Source organism: Equus caballus, chromosome 15 (assembly GCF_041296265.1).
Source record: "Equus caballus isolate H_3958 breed thoroughbred chromosome 15, TB-T2T, whole genome shotgun sequence".
Lineage (NCBI taxonomy): Eukaryota > Metazoa > Chordata > Mammalia > Perissodactyla > Equidae > Equus > Equus caballus.
Genome location: NC_091698.1, coordinates 16,796,024 through 16,814,406, shown reverse-complemented (window position 1 = coordinate 16,814,406; position 18,383 = coordinate 16,796,024). Strand labels below are relative to the sequence as shown.

Sequence of the window (18,383 nt, the reverse complement as noted above, 5' to 3'; positions counted from 1 at the left end):
TTATCCACTTGGCCAACCCTGGTTCATCCTTCAAGCCTTGGTTTAAACGTCTTCTGTATTCTGGAAGACCTCTCCAAAGTCCAGGCTGACTTCAGTGTTCCTTCTCCAATGCTCTAGAACACTTGGTCCATACCCCCATCAAAACTAATATTGTACTGTATTCTAATTGCTTGTTTACATATCTATCTCTGCATCAGACTACAAATCTCCTGAGAGCAGAGACTATGTCTTTCCACTGTGGCAGTCCCAAGATCCTACACATAGAGGATACTTAATAGACAGGAGTTCCCTCTACCCTTTCCATCTCTGGGGATCTCTTCCTCAGTGTTCAAAGTCTCTGCTGCGCTCAGTCTCCATCCTTTCTTCCCGTTGTTGATGCTGACCACTACCTCCTCTGAGCTTCTAATTTCTGAAAGCAGCTAAATCCTCGTCCAGGAGGCACATGAAGGTTTGGAAAGACTTGGCAGGGAGGTCAGAAAAACAGATTAGTAAAATTTCCAAATCAATATATCCCCCTTTGTCTATTTTTTGTTAACCTTCAGTTTCCTTGTAGCAATAAGCATCAAAGCTTAAAAAGAGAAAATCCTGTGTGCTTGTTTTCAGATGAGCAGGAGGAGGAGGTAGGGGGAGTACACCCCACTCCCCAAGACTGGCTTGTAAAGAAGAGAGGCAGGGAGTGGCTTCTTCACAGAAGGAGGAAACTGCCCTACACCCAGGAACACTGACGAGGCAAAAGCAGCCCCCTGGTCCAGAGAATTATGTCTTCTTGTGGTTTTCCCAAACTGCTTCAGAGAAAGGGGTGCCCCTTCTCCTTTAGAGACCTTGCCAGTCAATCAGAGTTCCTAACATGTCAGCTACAGCTGCTTCTCCTGCTCTTCTTGTCTTTCTTCATTGATGCTGGGAGCTCAATGACTCCTTTTTTGGTACCAAAATACTTTTTTCTCCTTTTTCATTTGAGAAAGCTGGATATTGTGGAAAACTGTATCAGGATATGCCCAGCTATATTGGGATATGCTACAGCTGTATTGGGATATGCTACAGCACAATGAAGCAAGCTTCTCATGGAACAGTAGTGTCATGAGGTCCACATGCGCCCACCATCTCTCCCTGCCCCTGAATCCCTTGAAGTTAATAAGGAGAGGTCAGGGTACAGCATACATAGAAGTCTCATCCAAGACACTCAACTTATGCCAATTTCTGTTATTTCACTGCTTTGATCGCACTGAAAATTTTACATGTAATTTCCTTACCTATAGTCACCCTCAAAGTAGTGCCATCTCCCCAAAACAAGCTGAGCAAAACTCCAGGCCCAAAAGAGGAACTTTCAAAGATGCTAATGACTAGAAGGTGGAAACAGTATACATTTCCCCACAAGCCAGTGGAAAGAAGACCAGAGGTCACTCAGCTGATGTGAAATTCTACAGGGTTTTTTGGCTCAGTCATGTTTCTAATCTCACTCATTAAGCTTCCAGAGCTTTTCTGTTTTGAAGTTAGACTTAGTTAGCAACTTCCCACCCACTTGGAGTTTCCAGAAAAAAATACAGAACGCTCAGTTACATTTATATTTTAAGTAAACAACAAATGATTTTTTTAAGTATAAGTACTTACCTATAAGTGTACTTATAAGTATAGGACATGCTTACACTAAAAATTCATTTGTTGTTTATCTGAAATTCAAATATAATTAGATGTTCTGTATTTTGACACAGCTTTTTATTTTTCCAAGAATGTAAAGAATTCTTGGGTTAATGTTTTAAGAAATTATCTGAGATTAAAGATTTCCTACATCCTTCTTCCATTCATTAGGAGTTCATAACTCCAAACTCTGAAGCTGATTAAAGTAGCAAGTATTAATACAATTCATTTGAGTTTCATTTTTCCCTACTCAGCTTCTGGAATAGAGTACTGCAAATAGAAAGGCCATAAGGCAATCTAAACAGGAGAAGGTGGAACTTGTTTGTCACAGTTAAACCATAGATGTTTCTCAATCCTTGCACAATCTGGACGTGGTTCCAGTCCTATTGATAATGGTCTTGCTCCTTCTTCCTCTTGATCTGGTTTCAAGGACTGGATTAAAAATGAGGTATTTATAATGAGCCTAAACTAAATATTGATTCAAGGAATGACAACAATTTCATTTCAATTGTATTCAATCCAAGCTTAGCTCACTTTCCAATAGTTGTCTTTTAAAAAAGTTTGCTGAACCAAGATATATTTTAGATGTATTCTCTTTGTAAAAACATATAAACGAGAACCTGTTTAAGAAAAGTAAGCAGCATACTGATTTTTCCTAAGAAAAACAGATTAAAAAGCCCAGTCATAATGTTTTCAAGTGGATCACATCTGAGGCCTGAACAAGCTGCTAGTTTGCAACTGGGACCTCCAAAGGGTGCACTGAGAGCTGGAATTTCCTCTCCACACCCAGAAAAACACAGTGACAGAGTCAAAAAGCAGAAGTTCAGGGAAGAATTAGAGGAAGAAAGGACATTAACTTTATCTTTGTTGCTCAAATGTGTGCCAAGTCTGTAGGACAATTTGTATACCTCAATTCTTCCATTAATCCTGTGAGATTAAAAGGGCTCAGAAGGGATTAAATAACTCTAAAGACTACACAGCTATTAAGGGGCAATTTCAATTCAAACCTAGATATTTAGAATTCCAAAGCAATGCTTGCCAAGTGTAGACTTAGCACCAATCTATTTTTATAATAACTAAGTACATTTTACTTAATTCTCCTAACCTTCTGAGAAGGTATTATTGAGTAAAAATATTAAATAATAATAGGAATCATACGTGTACTCAGAATAATTTTTCATATTATTTGAAATTTTCAGCTTTCCCTGAATCTATTTTCAAACCCACCCAGTCCTCTTTCGGGACAGGGAGCATATTCTACCCCATCTCCCAGCCCTCCAACACACACAATGTACTAAACAAAGTTGCTAACATATTGCTAGCCTCTCCACCACTCTGTTGGCACACAGAGCTATAAAAATTATAGAAAGAAATTTAACTGAAAAATTATAGATAATTTTTATAAGTCTTTTAAAATGCATATGAAAACCAAGAATTCCACCTGGCAGTCTTTGCTCCAAGTGTTCATCCATCTCACTACAGCCAATGAAGAGTGACTGAGGGATAGGGAAAGCCAAAGAATTTCTATTTTGTGAGGTTACATCCAGAATGTGGGCCAGAGAGAAATAGTGTACTATGGTTATCAATTATTTTTAATAGCTAAAGTTGATTGAACTTTTCTCTGTTGCTAAGCATTATGCCAAGCACTAAACGTACTATTTTATTCCCCACAAGAACACTATAAGGTAGATGCTGCTAGGATCCCCATTACAGGTGAGGAAAGTGTGAAGTGCAAGGGCAGAGGGATTCAGCAACTTGTCCACAGCCCATAGCTCATAGGAGTTGGCGCAGGATTCAAATGCAGACAGTCTGTCTTCTGCCTGTAGACTACCAAGCCACAGCCACCAGACTCACCTAATCCCCACCATAATGACGGCTCAAAGAACTCTCTTCCTCAATTTTCTATTTAGTTTTACTCATTCTTTCTCTCAAGAAATAGTAGCATGCTAGGCACTAGCCGTAAAGCTGTCATACAGTGAGAAAACAAGACAGAGCCCAGGCCCTATTTCATATATCTCAGAGTGTAGTAAAGGAGAGAGAAAATGCTAACAAGTAAACAAGCAAAACTAAATTTTGGTAGCTGCTCTAAAGGAAGGGAAATTGCCACAGCAAGGAAATAGAAGGGACCTATTTCAGAAAACACTGAAGTTCAGCGATAGCCTCTCCAGAAATGGGACATTTAAGGAAGACATTAAAGAAGACTTGAAGAAAGCCAAAGAACAAAACAAGAATCAGACATGCAAGAGCCAAAGGGAGCACCAGGAGGAGAAAGGCAACATCAGCGCAGGAGGGAGACTGGTGCCCACCAGGACAGAACGAAGGCCCTTATGGCTGCAGCCCTGTGAAAGGGAACAAATGTGGCACAACCTGGGGTACAGACAAAGGCTTCGACATGAAGGCCCTCATGGGATGCTGTAAAGGTTTGGGAGGGAAGGGATTTAAGCAAGAAGTAAAATTCCTGACTGCCAGAAAAAGTGGATTCCAAGAAATTCATTGAGGGTTGCCAGGGGCAAGAAAGGCGTTCTAACAGCAAGTCTCTGATACCAACTGGGTGTCCTACAATTCAATTCAATTTTGACACGAACTACCTGGAGTTAGTGCAAACCCCACAAGTTCAAAGTCTCTCACAAGACTGCCCCTACTTCAGATGCCAGCCACAAGTCTTGGGGACCATCTGTACTTTCTACCAACCAGCTATAAATTTTGGGGTTCCCATGATCCACTTAGTTCAATAATTCACTAAAATGACTAACAGAACTCACTGAAAGCATCGTACTTATAATTACAGTTTTACCCTAAAGGATACAGGTCAGGAACAGCCAAATGGAAGAGGTACATAGGGCAAGGTCTTGGAGGAGAGAGAACACAGAGCTTCGATGCCCTTTCCTCATGGAATCTGGACATGTCACCCTACAAGCACATCACTGTGGTTCACCAACCAGGAAGCTCCATGGAGCTTCAGTGTCCAGAGTTTTATTGGGGTCTTACCATGTCATTGGCCACAGGATTGAACTCAGTCTCTAGCCTCTCTCTTCTCTCTAGAGGTTGAGGATGGGACTGAAATTTCCAACCCTCTAATCACATGCTTGATCTTTCTGATGTGGCCAACCCCACCTCTGAAATTGTCTAAGGGTCTGTCAGGAGTCACTTTATTAGCATAAACTCAGGTATGGTGGAAAGGGACTCATGATAACCAAAGACACTCCAAACACTCAGGAACTTCCAAGTGTTTTTGAAACTCTGTGCCAGGAACCAGAGACAAAGACCAGATATATTCTTTATTACATCACCAGAAGGAACAGGGAAACTGAGTGGGCGGCAATACTCAGCAGTTAAATACTAAAGGGATCTGGCCTTGTTTTAGAGGTGGTTAACAGAGTTGTTTTAGAGGTGGCCTTCTCTAAACCACCTCCGGTTAAAACAGGAGAAAAAAAAACTCAGGCAAGAGCCAGGAATGTTTCCAAGGAAAGGATCAAGTAGAATAAATAAGCCCCAAGTCTTTTAGAAAAACAGGAAGGTTTACCAAGGACTCTGGCATGAGCCTGGAAGTGAACTCCGGGAAGAAAGAAGCAAATGGGTGTGTGTCCTGATGGGGTTCAGGGCAGGCCGCCCCAAGATGTGCCACTCTGGTATGCAGACTATTTTGAGCTGAAGACAATAAAGGCTCAAAAGACTCAGGAAGAGCATCCGACCTCCCTGCCAAAACTGCCTAAAGGACTTTAACATAGAAGGCCTGTTCCAGGAAGGAGCTCATATCATGTGACAGCTATAGTATGATGGAAAATAGGTGTGATAAAAAGACACCAACAAACCCATTTTTTGGGCCAAATGACTGAGTTACTCAGTTTCTTCTGGGTTTCTACCACATATACATGCTATTAAATTTTGTTTGATTTTCTCTTGCTAACCTGCCTTTTTGATTATTTGACCAGCCATAAGAACCTTAAGGAAAAGCTGGGGGCGGGGAGTGGGGGTGGATTCTCCCACATTCCTGACAGTCCTAACACAACTGCCGCTGTCTTCTGTAACTCCAAAGCTGTTTGCATCCATTTTGCTTTAAATGAGACACATATGTTTTAATAGCTGCAAAGAGACTCCTATTGATGCTGATACTGAACAGCCTACAAAAGGAACAGAACCTTCTCTAATAGAGCATTGTTTATTTTACTCTGAAAAAATAACAAAGCGATGCTTTCAGATCTTTGTCCTGGGAAATTCAAATCTAGGACCTCATTGGTAACAGCCCACAGAAATTTCCCTTTGGCCTTTCAGGGAAGTTATTCTATGTTGCAATCTATTACTTCATGTGCAAATACCCTGCTACTATTTAGTTAGCTTAAAATTCTCAGAAGAAACAATTAATGAATATCTGTGAATTATTTTATGAACATGTAGGGGAGGAAGACATTTCCTCTATCTACTAGGGGCCCTTTTGGCTGGACAATGAATTAAATTCACATGAGACAGAATAACAGGAGAAAATTAAACAAAGCTTTGTAACATGTATACATGGGAGAAGCTCAGGCAAACTGAGCAACTTGCCAAAATGATGGAAGCTCTCACCTTAAATACTACCCTTGGCTAAAGACAAAGGAGGATGTTGTGGGTTGGGGGGAGTCAGTTATGGGAGAGTACCAGAAAAGCATAGTAAACAAGAGTAATGTTATTATGCAGACTTGCGTCCTTGCCTTCTGCATTGATAAGAGTTCCTAGAGATAAGGTCATCCCTCCTCCTTCCTGGTACAGAGAGGGAGACACCTTTACAGATGGAGATTTCCCTTACAAATGTAAATGTCTCTCAACAAAGGGTAACTTCTGCTTTTCAGAGTTTCTCTCATGTCTGCAGTTTTTAAAAGTAACCAGCCCAAAATAATCCTCATGCCAAAGAGCCATATATTGGGGTGGCCAATTCCAGTCTCCCACAAACACAAAGATGAGAAATATAAGCAAGATGGCACTACCTTGTTAAACTTATATAGAAGAGGAGAACCAAACATAAACATGAGCCAGGATCTGTGAGTGCCTCAGCCATTACATCACAGCCCTCTGGGGAGGAGGCTGGAGCTCATTAGGAAAACACTTGCACTTGCACACCAAGTGTTAAACAACAGTTCCCAGTTCCCTGGAACGTGGGCCAGCAGGCCTGTAGCCACCCTTCCCTTTGATTGTCAGCCATCACCAGGCTGCCCCAGGAGAGGCATTTTGCATTGTCTGCAGGATCTCAAGAATGCAGCTTTGTGCTGACTGAAAGGTAACATTTTATCTGGAACAGAACAAAATGGGAGATTTGAAATTTGATGGAACAGAGCGCCTAACTGTCGACTATGTGAAGGGAATTCTTCAACCCACACCCACTTGTGACATCTGGGATCAGGTCTGGAACTTCCAAGCCAAGCCTGATGATCTGCTTATTTCTACCTATCCTAAAGCAGGTATGTGGAAGGGAAGGTAAAAAAGAGTTAGGCAGGCAAGTGGGAAAAATAGATTAATAGAGATAAGTTGATCTGGGTTTGAGTGGAAAACTGTTTACTGTGCAGAATGATACAACTAAGACAGATCACTTGCAGAAACTGACACTGAAACTACACACTCACAAAATTAAAATAACCTACAAACTTTGAGAATTTAATTCTTCCTGTGATATACATATCTTTTTTACTTCCTCAGAAGAGAGTGACTCAAACAGCTAAGAACAGAAAAACCAGACTTGTTGATTTATTTGTTCCCAATGCAGGCTCTTATTGCAGATCTTGTAAAAAGTTGTTTTGTGTCTGTGAGCTAAAAAGAGGCTGATCTGGGGAAGACTTAGGGGAACTTTGGTTCTAAAATGCTGCTTTCACCTCAGCAGCCCTCAGAAGCCCTAAAAAGTCTCCCAGCTCAAGGTCTGAGAACTACTCTTTTGATTCCCACCTTCCCTCATGGTATGTTGTCAATCTACTTCCTTGTCTCCATAATCAGTTTAGCAAAGTTGCTGTAAGACTAACTTGAGGCCAGCTACTGCATCGTGAAATTTTGGGGTGAGCAGGAGAAATAGCTCTCTACAGATAATTGTGCATATCTACATATATACTAAAAATACAGTATTCAATTCACACCCAAATTGTGTATACATTTTCTCTTCGCAAAATCAAGCTCCTTGTCAATAACTCCTGTTACACACACACAGACACACAAACATACATACACACCCCCCAAAAAATCTAAACCTAAGCATTTTCTGAGATTGTGTGTTCAATCTCCTCTTATGTCCTTATCTCTAATGATCCTAATAAGAGACTCTGCACGCAGATGGGGGCCTTAGATGCTTATTTGTCCATCAGTTTCATACTGGTCCTGATTTTCCAATCTTACTCATCATGAATCTATTCAGGATTAAATTTTTCTAAATGTGAATTTTTAGAAGTAACCACTGGTGAGGATCATGTCTCACTGCCTTAATTTCATCTACTACTCTACTTTAGTATCATCATTTCAGTACCATGTATAATAATTAATCTTTTATCCACCTGCCAAATGTGAACATTAAGATTTGGTTCATTTAGGGTTTTCATGGGTTAGGGTTAGTGGAGCTTGAGTAATGCAACTAACGCACTCAAAAAATAAAATGCTTGCCAGCTAATGTAATACATTAAAACCTCATACATTAATAAAGGCTATATCTATTAGAGGGAAGAATAAGCAATCATAGATGAAAACACAGTTTTCACTTAAATTTTAAATATATTATAATAATACTCTGTGAATGAACCAAGAAAAAAATATATGGTAAAATCACTGACCTCTAGAGGATGAACTGAGAAGTCACTCCCCCTACCCCTGAACCTCTAGGGGCACTTCAGCCTGCCCCAATGTTGTTACCCAACCAGGTTCATTTTTTCCCACCACCCAGAAAGCCAAACACCGAGACGACGAGATTGCAGCAGAGAGAGAGTTTAATCACAAGGCAGCCACATGAGGAAGTGAGAGCATGAGCCTCAAATTTGCTTCCCCAAAAATAGAGACTCAGGGATATTTATGGGATGGGGGGCAAGGTGGTCTGAAATGCAGAGAGAGGTGATTGGAGGTGAGGAGAGGGGAGGTCACTGATGATCTGCGCAAGCGTAGTCAGACTTCACGCCTCTTCATAGGACCCATGTTCACAGAGTGGCGGCATTAGCATGATCTGAGGGTGGAGTTTTTAGCCTCTTGATGTCAAAGGTCACCTATCGGACATCTGCACAGACCCAGTTGATGAGTTGGTGGTCTCAACCAGCCTGAAGAGGACAAGGGGCTCTAATTCCTGATAAACAGCTCAAACACCCATTACCATGGTGACCCAGGCTCTAGGGAGATGTTATCTACAGGAACCTAGTGGGAGTCAGATAGCTATTGCCTAAACAGCACAGTTAACAATAGGCAGGTTAAACAGCTAAAAGCTATAATCAGTAATTGCAAAAAGGGAAAAAAACTTTAGTTCCTAGCTACTTAATCATCAATGGCTAACTCTCTGCCAGTTTCAATGTTAGTTAACCTATGGCTATAAATTCAGAGTAAACACACAAAACTAGTAAAAATGGCTCCAACTTTCTTTGAATATTTGAAATATTGGTCCTTTATCCTGTAATGAAAGAGTTGGTGCCAGAAAATATTAGAAACCAACTCATCTAGGATATAAAATTAATTTTTGTCATTGTTTTCTAACCTCTACCCTTCTTGTAGATCTAAAAGCACTAAGTTGAGAATATGAGCAATGGGGTCTATAATGAGAGGTGATGTCAAAGAATATAGGAAAGATCAGCCCAGATCCAGTATTCCAGAGAGCCATCCTAAAATTATCAAACATCTTTCCAGCACAGATTTCGTGAGACTATCTGGTACAACAGGTCTTCATCAAAGGATGAAGATACAGTTCATAGATGCTATATCAGTCGAGGTCAGGCAGCATTCAGAAACCAAATGAAGGTGGGGGACAGAGGCCCTTCTTCCAGTGGCAGTAGTGGCAATGGGGATGCAACTTCTTGGGTTCAAGGCACTGAGCAGCAGGATGTGGAATGGCCTCTGTAAAATTCTGTTGAAGCTACCATCATCTGTCACTACCTCAGGAAGGATGACCTCTACCTCCCTTCTGCCTTCCAAATCTCAAGCTAATGCATTTCACTGGCAGAATCAAAACAGCATTCGGAATCTTAGTGGCAAAGGAGTCTAGGGAATGCACTTTCTTAGCCTTTCAGCCCCTAGGATAAGGGGAAAATAGAGAAAAGGGTGAAAATGGATACTAAGTCTTGATCAATATCAAAACCAGGCGCTAACCATTTGGTCGTTTATTCAGCCAACATATGTTAAGTGCTTCCTAAGTGGCAGCCCATGCCATGTGCTTGGGAAACAGAGTTTGAAAACCACACAGTGATTACTCACATGCAATCACAATCTGGTGAGAAAGACTTTTCATTCTGCCTTTCTTAAGAACAATGCAGCTAAGTCAATAGGTTAATAATCCAAATTAATGGTTGTGACAGAAAAAAATGAACTGCATATTTATCAATCTAATGTCCACTCCAAATCGCAGTCTTTGTATAAAAATTCATATTATGATACCACAAGATGTAAAGAATGATGTTTTCTGAAATCAATTATAGACCTAGGTTTAAAATTCACACAGATGTTCTAACAGGTATGATCATATTTTAAGGAACGTAGTATACTAAACATCTATGCATCTTTATCTTACATGTGGAATAAGGGACAACATGGACTCAGGAGATAGTGGACTTAATACAAAATGAAGGTGATGTTGACAAAAGTCAACGAGCACCTACTCATGTACGATTTCCTTTCATCGAATGGATAATCCCATCCATAGGATTTGGTGAGTATGGAATAGCCCACAGGTGACTACAGTCCTAAAATTACACTTAGGATTTTTACTATCAATTAGCCCTCTCAAAATTGTAGGTATTCAAGCTGAAAACAAAAAATCAAAGAAAAGACGAAAGAATTAATACAACCACTTTGAAAAACTAAAAAAATAAAAATCTAGGCATTCAAACAATTATTGATGAATTTTGTGATTTCATCTTTTTTTAACTATGTCTGGCCATACATAGTTAAATTATTGTTACTTCATTGGTGACAACAATGGATTGTTACCAAACCAGGTTCGTTTTTACCCACTGCCCAGAAAGCCAAACACCGAGATGACAAGTTTGCAGCAGAGAGTTTACTCACAAGGCAGCCATGCAAGGAAGCGAGAACATGAGCCCCAAATTTGCTTCCCCGAAAATAGGGACTCAGGGATATTTATGGGATGGGGGGCAAGGTGGTCTGAAATGCAGAGAGAGGTGATTGGAGGTGAGGTGAGGTCATTGATGATCTGGGCAAGTGTAGTCAGACTTCATGCCTCTTCACAGGACCCATGTTCACAAAATGGCGGCATTAGCATGATCTGAGGGTGGAGTTTTTAGCCTCTTGACATCAAAGGTTGCCTATTGGACATCTCCGCAGGCCCCATTGATGATCTGGTGGTCTCAACCAGCCTGAAGTGGACAAGGAGTTCTAATTCCTGAAATGCAGCTCAAACACCCATTACCATGGTGACCCAGGCTCCAGGGACATGTTATCTATAGGAACCTAGTGGGAGTCAGATAGCATATTGCCTAACCAGCACAGTTAACAATGGATGGGTTAAACAGCTAAAAGCTGTAATCAGTAATTGTGAAAAGGAAAAAAAGTTTAGTTCTTAGCTACTTAGTCATTAATGGCTAACTCTCGACCAGCTTCAGAGTTACTGTTTATATAAAAATAAGTTAAGTTTTGATTCTCCAGTTAGAAATTAATTTTACTCCACAAAGAAGAGCCTCAGTAAGATAATTTCATGGTGGAAGGGTTTGAGTTTTTTAGGTTCTTATATATTTGTTGGTTATTTGTTACACTTAAAAAATTGTTCTAGCCAAAAAGTTCACTCATAGGCTAGACATAGTCTGTCAGATCAGATCTACAGACAGTTATAGTGTTCTTATAACTGCCTCAAATTGTTCAATTGTTCCTAAGGTAGTAATAATGGAAGCAGCAAGATTTTGAAGCAAATAGAAAAAAAAAGCAGAAAGTGATCAAAAATCAATTTTACAGGTTTGGAACAAGCTAATACAATGCCCTCACCACGGACCCTGAAAACGCATCTTCCCATCCAATTGCTTCCACCATCCTTCCTAGAGAAAAACTGTAAGGTAAGGAGCAAAGGGAATTCAGAGTTGCACTATTTAGTACGACCTTAGAGTGGTCTTCTCAATTTCCTCTTAAAACATTTCACTTCGGGGCTGGCCCCGTGGCCGAGTTTTTAAGTTCGCGCACTCCGCTGCAGCGGCCCAGGGTTTCGCTGGTTTGGAGCCTGGGCACAGACATGGCACCGCTCATCAGGCCACGTTGAGGTGGTGTCCCACATGCCACAACTAGAAGGACCTACAACCAAAATATACAACTATGTACCAAGGGTCTTTGGGGAGAAAAAGGAAAAATAAAATCTTTAAAAAAAAACAAAAAACTTCACTTCTTTAAAGAAAAAAAAGAGTCCACCTCTTCACAGTAATCAATATGCAAAGTGATGTGAATCCTTTTGGTCTCCCACAAAAGCCAAGATCACAAGAATGCAGCCAAGAGAAAAGTTCATCTGTATGGAATGGATGCATTCTAACATAACTTGTCTGGGCAAACTCCACATAGGTCTAATCCTGTTTTTCCTTCTTCCCCTCCTCCCACCATTCCCAGATAATCTATGTAGCAAGAAACCCCAAAGATAATATGGTGTCTTATTACCATTTCCAAAGAATGAATAAAGCACTTCCTGCTCCAGGAACCTGGGAAGAGTATTTTGAGAGTTTTCTGACTGGGAAAGGTGAGAGAATTCAACTTTGTTTCCTTCCTTTCTCAAAATCCTCAAACACTCTAAAAAGAAAGAATTATTTCCTTAGAACAGCAGGGGCTCTGCCTTTCTTTAATGTGAAGTAATCATCCATTCTCCCTCTCTCTAGTTCTCCTTTCAGCGGTACATTTGTTGGCTGAGCTTCTGTGATTCATCGCTCTATTTCTCATCCCTTTTTGCAGTGTGCTGGGGTTCTTGGTATGACCACGTGAAAGGATGGTGGGAAGCCAAAGATCAGCACCGCATACTCTACCTCTTCTATGAGGACATGAAGAAGGTGAGGGGCAATGACATCTAATGTTCTCATTTGACCATAAAACATTTAAGCCATAATGTATGGACCCCATAAGAGACTCACAGATTGAAACAGGGAAAAGAAAATACTGCATTTCATTGGCTACAGCTGTCCAAGCATCAAAGTGCACATGGGATATCATGAGTTTATGCATCACATAGTTTCATCTGAAACTTCCTGGTGCTCTGGGGCATGGTACATCTTTTCCATATAGGCAAATGATGGCAAAATACTAGTGATACCTTTTTTTCCCCTTCCATGTCTATTTTAAAATTGCATTTAGAAGGGAAAAGAATTTCCAGCACATTTTGGTTTTCTTCATTAGTTCTTGAGGAAGATCATAGTTTCAAGAAACAGTTTAAGAAATTAGGGTGTAATGGAAAATGCTAATGATTGAGAGTCAAAATTCTTGAATTCAAGTTTTGGCCTTACTGCTTATGGCAATTATTGTTGGTAAGGACTCTTAACATCTCAGAGACTTACTTAGTTTCCTTAAATGCAACAAGGAGATGGCAATACATGCTCTGCCCAGATCTGTTATAAGGACGGAGATGATGTTCGTAGGAGTTTGTTGTAAACGATAATCTACTCAGTACTTTTCTGTGACTCCACTAAATACAGAATCTATAAGGAATTAGTCTCTGTTCTTGAATTTGTAATTGAAGGCAGTGGTACTCAAAAGGTGCTTCACAGACCCTCAGAGCCCACACCAGGCCTGCTAAGTCAGAATGCATAGTTTTACAAAATTCCTAGGGGATTCACGTCCACATTAGTTTAGATGCACTTCTCTTAGGTTCAATCACTGCTGGGCCTTATCCAGATGTTTCTACAAAATATCAAAAGAAACAGAATCATTTTTCTATGTTTTTTTAATTGAGATATAATTGACATATAACATTATATTAGTTTCGGATGTACAACATGATGATTTGACATTTGTATATATTGATAAATGATCACCACAATAAGTCTCATTAACATCCCTCACCACACATAGTTACAAAATTTTTTTTCTTGTGATGAGAACTTTTAAGATCTACTCTCTTAGCAATTTTCAAATATATAATACAGTATTATTAACTATAGTTACCATGCTGTACATTACAACCCCAGGACTTATTTATTTTATAACTGAAAGTTTGTACCTTTGACCACCTTCACCCATTTCATCCACCACCCCCCCCCCCCGCCACATCTGGCAACCACCAATCTGTTCTCTGTATCAAGGAGTGCAGGGTGGGGAGGCAGGTTAAATTCCTCTACAGCTTTTTTAAACAGATAAATCATTACATTTCTAGGATTCTCAGAACCATAATTAAACAACTATCAGAACCTACACAGTTATCATATAAAATTCCCTCCTTCTTTGTGTTTACTTGTTACAAAAGTGTTGAGACACGGAAGAGGGCACCAAAAAACTAAATGGGAGGAAAGCATACAAAAGGAGACTCTCATTGCCCATGTCCTGAGGAAGAACATTTGAGATATACGCACTATTTTAGTTCAGAGAGTTATCGAATCCCAGAATTCCAGATAGAGATACTCAATTAAGGAACATTATGGCACGGAGTTATATACTATAAGGGAAGAGGTTCCCTCTCTTATGCGTAGATGCGACAAGTCAAAGGGGCCAAAGAAGAAAGACTGCTATTAAACTCAGAATAAGAAAACTCCCCTGTAGGTGATGCTTTCCCACCAAGCGTATGCTGGCAGTGTCGAAGTGAGGATATGTCCCTAGAAATGGCACACTTTTGTTGGGATAGATACTAACATATTATGAATGCCAGGAAGAAGCTTTACTGAAACAGGCAGTCTAATCTAAGAGTTCCTAAAATCCTTTTAAATATTTCTGTGATCATGTTCTGGAATGTCACCTGACTGTAGTCACTCAAAGCTCATAGTTCTCAGCACTCTTGTTGATGCCTAGTTTGGCTGAAGCCAATTAAATTAAGCACTTTTGACATCCAAGCTTTTAAAGGAGAAGCCCATTTTAAAGCAGAAGACACAGTTGTCAAGATAAACCTTTCCACTTTCCCTCACCCACCACTCCTAGAGCCACAGCCTCCCAGGGTTATGTGTCCCTCGGATGAGGAGACAGTGGCTATGTTGGAAGTGAGCTCCTATCAGATACACCTAAACACCTAGACATGCTGGGCACAAGAGTTACTAGCCATGGGAGCCATGAGTGCCTCATGGATGCAAAAAAGTTCTCTCCCATCCTCCTGCCACCACTTACTGCCACCACTGCAATGGTCTGAGGACATTTCTATCAATGTCAGAAGCAGGAGACAGGCTCCTTTTGGTCAGGTCTTAAATCATCTGCCTCTATGCTTCTGTAATGTCTTTGTGTTTATCATTAGTCTGTGGACTCTCCTTATTAGGCATTTAGCTGACCAAGACCCCTCCCATGACTGACTTGAGCGGGACATTTGGACATAACTCTTGACACATTCCCTTGGGGAAACACTCTCCATGTATTGCATGTCACTGTGTGGTGAATGTTTCACTAACACTACTCAGTTGATATTTCCATGTTAGAGCAGGAAAAGATTAATAATTTCAATTAATAAAAAGAGAATAATATGGGTCACCATGTTAAAATGAGTCATTTCTGAAAATTTGTGAGAGAAAATTTTCTTTTAATTTTAACTCATGACATGTTACTGATTACTATTATTAATTCACTTCAATATTCTTTTTAAACTAATTATTTTATATCAAATTTTCACTTTTCTTTTGACTCTGATCACAGAACCCAAAGCATGAATTCCGGAAGCTGGCAGAATTTATTGGAAGGAATCTAGATGATAAAGTTCTGGAAAAAATTCTCCATCACACTTCATTTGATGTTATGAAGCAGAATCCAATGGCAAACTATTCATCGATTCCTACTGAAATCATGAACCACTCTATTTCTCCATTCATGAGAAAAGGTTTTTATATTTTCTTTTGGTCATAATCTTAAAAGAATTGTCCAATATTTCAGAGTCTTTGGGGAGTTTTCCTTTCTATGACTAAGAAAAATAAGATCTATAATGAATGATTCTGGGAAAAGTATTTAAGAAATCACAGATGAAACGAAAACAATATTTAGCCAAGTTGGAGAGTGTGGTTTGGTGTCTAAATCCAATCCCTATCCCCACTTTCCTTCCAGAGTTCTGGCTGATAAGGTGCAAACGCACAGAATTAATTCAGAAGGAGCAAAGAATCCATTTTATAGAGGGCTCAATGCTATCAGTTAGATTCAGTCATTCAAAAATAGTTATTGAGTGGCTACTATGTGCCAGCCACTGTTCTAGGTAATGTTCAGAGCAGTGAACAAAACCCACAAATTCTTGCCCTCATAGAAATTATATTCCAGCCATCAGCAAATTAAACAAGAATACACAGGATAATGGATGATGGAAAGTACTACAGAGAAAAAGCAATCTGCAGAAGGGTAATGGGGATTGCCATTGGAAAATTTAGGGGATCTTCATTTTTTTTATCTTCTTCAAAACTATACCTTGAGTCCTCCTCCAAACAGTCTCTTCTTGGTCTGTCTATAGCATGGAAGCTATGGGCATGAGTACCTACCATGCTCTGATGTGCAAGAGGGCAGGAGAAATAGATAAGAAAGCCCCTAGGGCCTACTGTTTTAATGTGGTCGGCCCACTTCACCCATAAATGTGGGTAACAGGCTTTCCCTGTCCCAAATATCAGACAAGAAATTCTTCTTCCCTTCTGGGTGAGGAAGTGACAGTCTTGCAAGAGAAATGCTTTGTCCAATTCTTCCCCTCCTGGAAGATGGAGTAGAAATCATCACAGAGAAACAGAAGATTAAAGAAATACAAATTCCTCCAACAGCTACTGACTCTCCCACATGACTGTTTCAGGGGCAGTTGGAGACTGGAAGAATCACTTTACTGTGGCTCAGAATGAGAGATTTGATGAAGACTACAAGAAGAAAATGGCTGACACCAGTCTAACTTTCCACTTCCAATTCCAGTAAGGAAGAAAAAGAGCCAAAAGTTTTTTAATTGATTACCCAATTTATTGGCTAATAATCAATAAAAGTTTATTACCTAGACCACAGGCTATTGGATTTAGGTTCTCAGACTAGATTTTTATTGTTTGCTTTTGTTCACTCTGAAAAAAAAACTATAGAGCTAGCAGAGGTTGGGCAAAGTGGAGATTGGGAGCAGGATGGCAATGTGGAAGGAGAGAGGGTCAATAAAGTACTTGTTACGACCAAGGCATTATTGCTAATTATCATTATATCTAAGTTTTCTACAGATCACGGGCTTGTTCACATATTAAAAATGCTTCAGTCCTCACATAAGAATACACTAAAGCTTTCAGATTAAGTGTTAGTTCCAGCTAATTTTTAAATGCAGCACTAAAATGTGTAAGTAGTGGCTATTTCCTCCAGCAATTTCTTGGTAGCCAAGTAACCATCAAAGGACTGTTTCCTCACGAAACTTTCCACTTCACTTCAGGGTTCCTACTGTAACACAGCTATCCCCATCTCTCCTGATAGCCTATATGTTTGACTAGACTGCTCTCCCACCCCCGGCCAATGCTGGGATCACATCTTAACTCACGTCCCTCCAGTGCCTCCACAATCATATTCTAATCTGTCAGCAATATATATCAGTTTTACTTCTACAAAGTCTCATTTCTAAAGCCACTCTTCTGGTTCAGAAACCTTTTGCCTCTTTCTTACACTAGTGTAAGCTACCTAGCTCATTTCTCTGTTCATCACACATCTGCCAAGGTTCTTTTTCCTAAAACAAGACTCTCATTCTATTTCTCTTTAGCTCAAAATCCTTCAATGATTCTGAATTTTAACTGTCTGACAGACAGATCCCAAACTTTTTAGCCATCAATTCAAAGGCAGCTATAACCATATAATATGGTTGATCTTATCTTAGAGCTTTATTTCATGTTCCAAACCACCTCCATACTTCAGCAAATTAGCCTACTCTCTGAGCCCTGAACACATCATGCAGGTTCCTACCCTATTAGCTTTCTTTTCACCATGTCTTCACTTGAAATTTCCTCTCCTTTCTACCTATCCAAAACATATAACATATAAACCCTCTCGTTCCTCCTACAAATACTGCAACCTGAAGAGACCATTTGCTGTTCTGAAGTCCTCTTTACTAGGCATAATTCTTTTGTGATTAAGATTAAAGTACATTATGATATCTCTTGTATGTCTATATTGTCTCTCTTGTGCTTATTTAAATTTTCATTGGTTTATTTTTTTTTTCCAAGATAGGGACATTGCTATATACTTTATTGCATACCAAACAGAATATAACATGCTCAAAAATAAGTAACTGAAAGAATATATCAGTCAAGGAAACCCTAAAAAGCTAACTTTTTATATTCTAAGTAGTCCTTATAATGGCTTTCAGCTTTAGCTGTGCTGTCCAATACAGTAGCTACTAGCCACATATGTCTAAATTAATTAAAATTATATTAAAATTCTAAAACTCTTACACACCAGCCAAATTTCAAGTGCTCAGTAGCCACATGTGGTTAGAGGCTATCATTTGGACACTGTAGATTATA

General features: G+C 39.8%; 1 protein-coding gene across 1 annotated transcript; it reads left to right on the top strand.

Annotated features, from left to right (window-relative positions):
• Nucleotides 1–6,513: 6,513 nt before the first annotated feature.
• Nucleotides 6,514–18,022, top strand: SULT1C4 (sulfotransferase family 1C member 4). Its single transcript, XM_001493165.5, has 7 exons — nucleotides 6,514–7,067; nucleotides 10,355–10,480; nucleotides 11,740–11,837; nucleotides 12,376–12,502; nucleotides 12,712–12,806; nucleotides 15,577–15,757; nucleotides 16,700–18,022. The coding sequence occupies exons 1-7, from the start codon at nucleotides 6,914–6,916 to the stop codon at nucleotides 16,813–16,815; spliced, it is 897 nt and encodes a 298-aa protein (XP_001493215.1). The 5' UTR covers nucleotides 6,514–6,913; the 3' UTR covers nucleotides 16,816–18,022.
• The last annotated feature ends 361 nt before the right edge of the window (nucleotides 18,023–18,383 follow it).

Excerpts from the sequence above, each read along its gene's own strand:
- SULT1C4 (XM_001493165.5), top strand. The coding sequence starts at position 6,914 with ATGGGAGATTTGAAATTTGATGGAACAGAGCGCCTAACTGTCGACTAT. Across the intron at positions 10,481-11,739 it reads AATCCCATCCATAGGATTTG|GTTTGGAACAAGCTAATACA; the intron begins GTGAGTATGGAA and ends TCAATTTTACAG. Across the intron at positions 11,838-12,375 it reads TCCTAGAGAAAAACTGTAAG|ATAATCTATGTAGCAAGAAA; the intron begins GTAAGGAGCAAA and ends CACCATTCCCAG.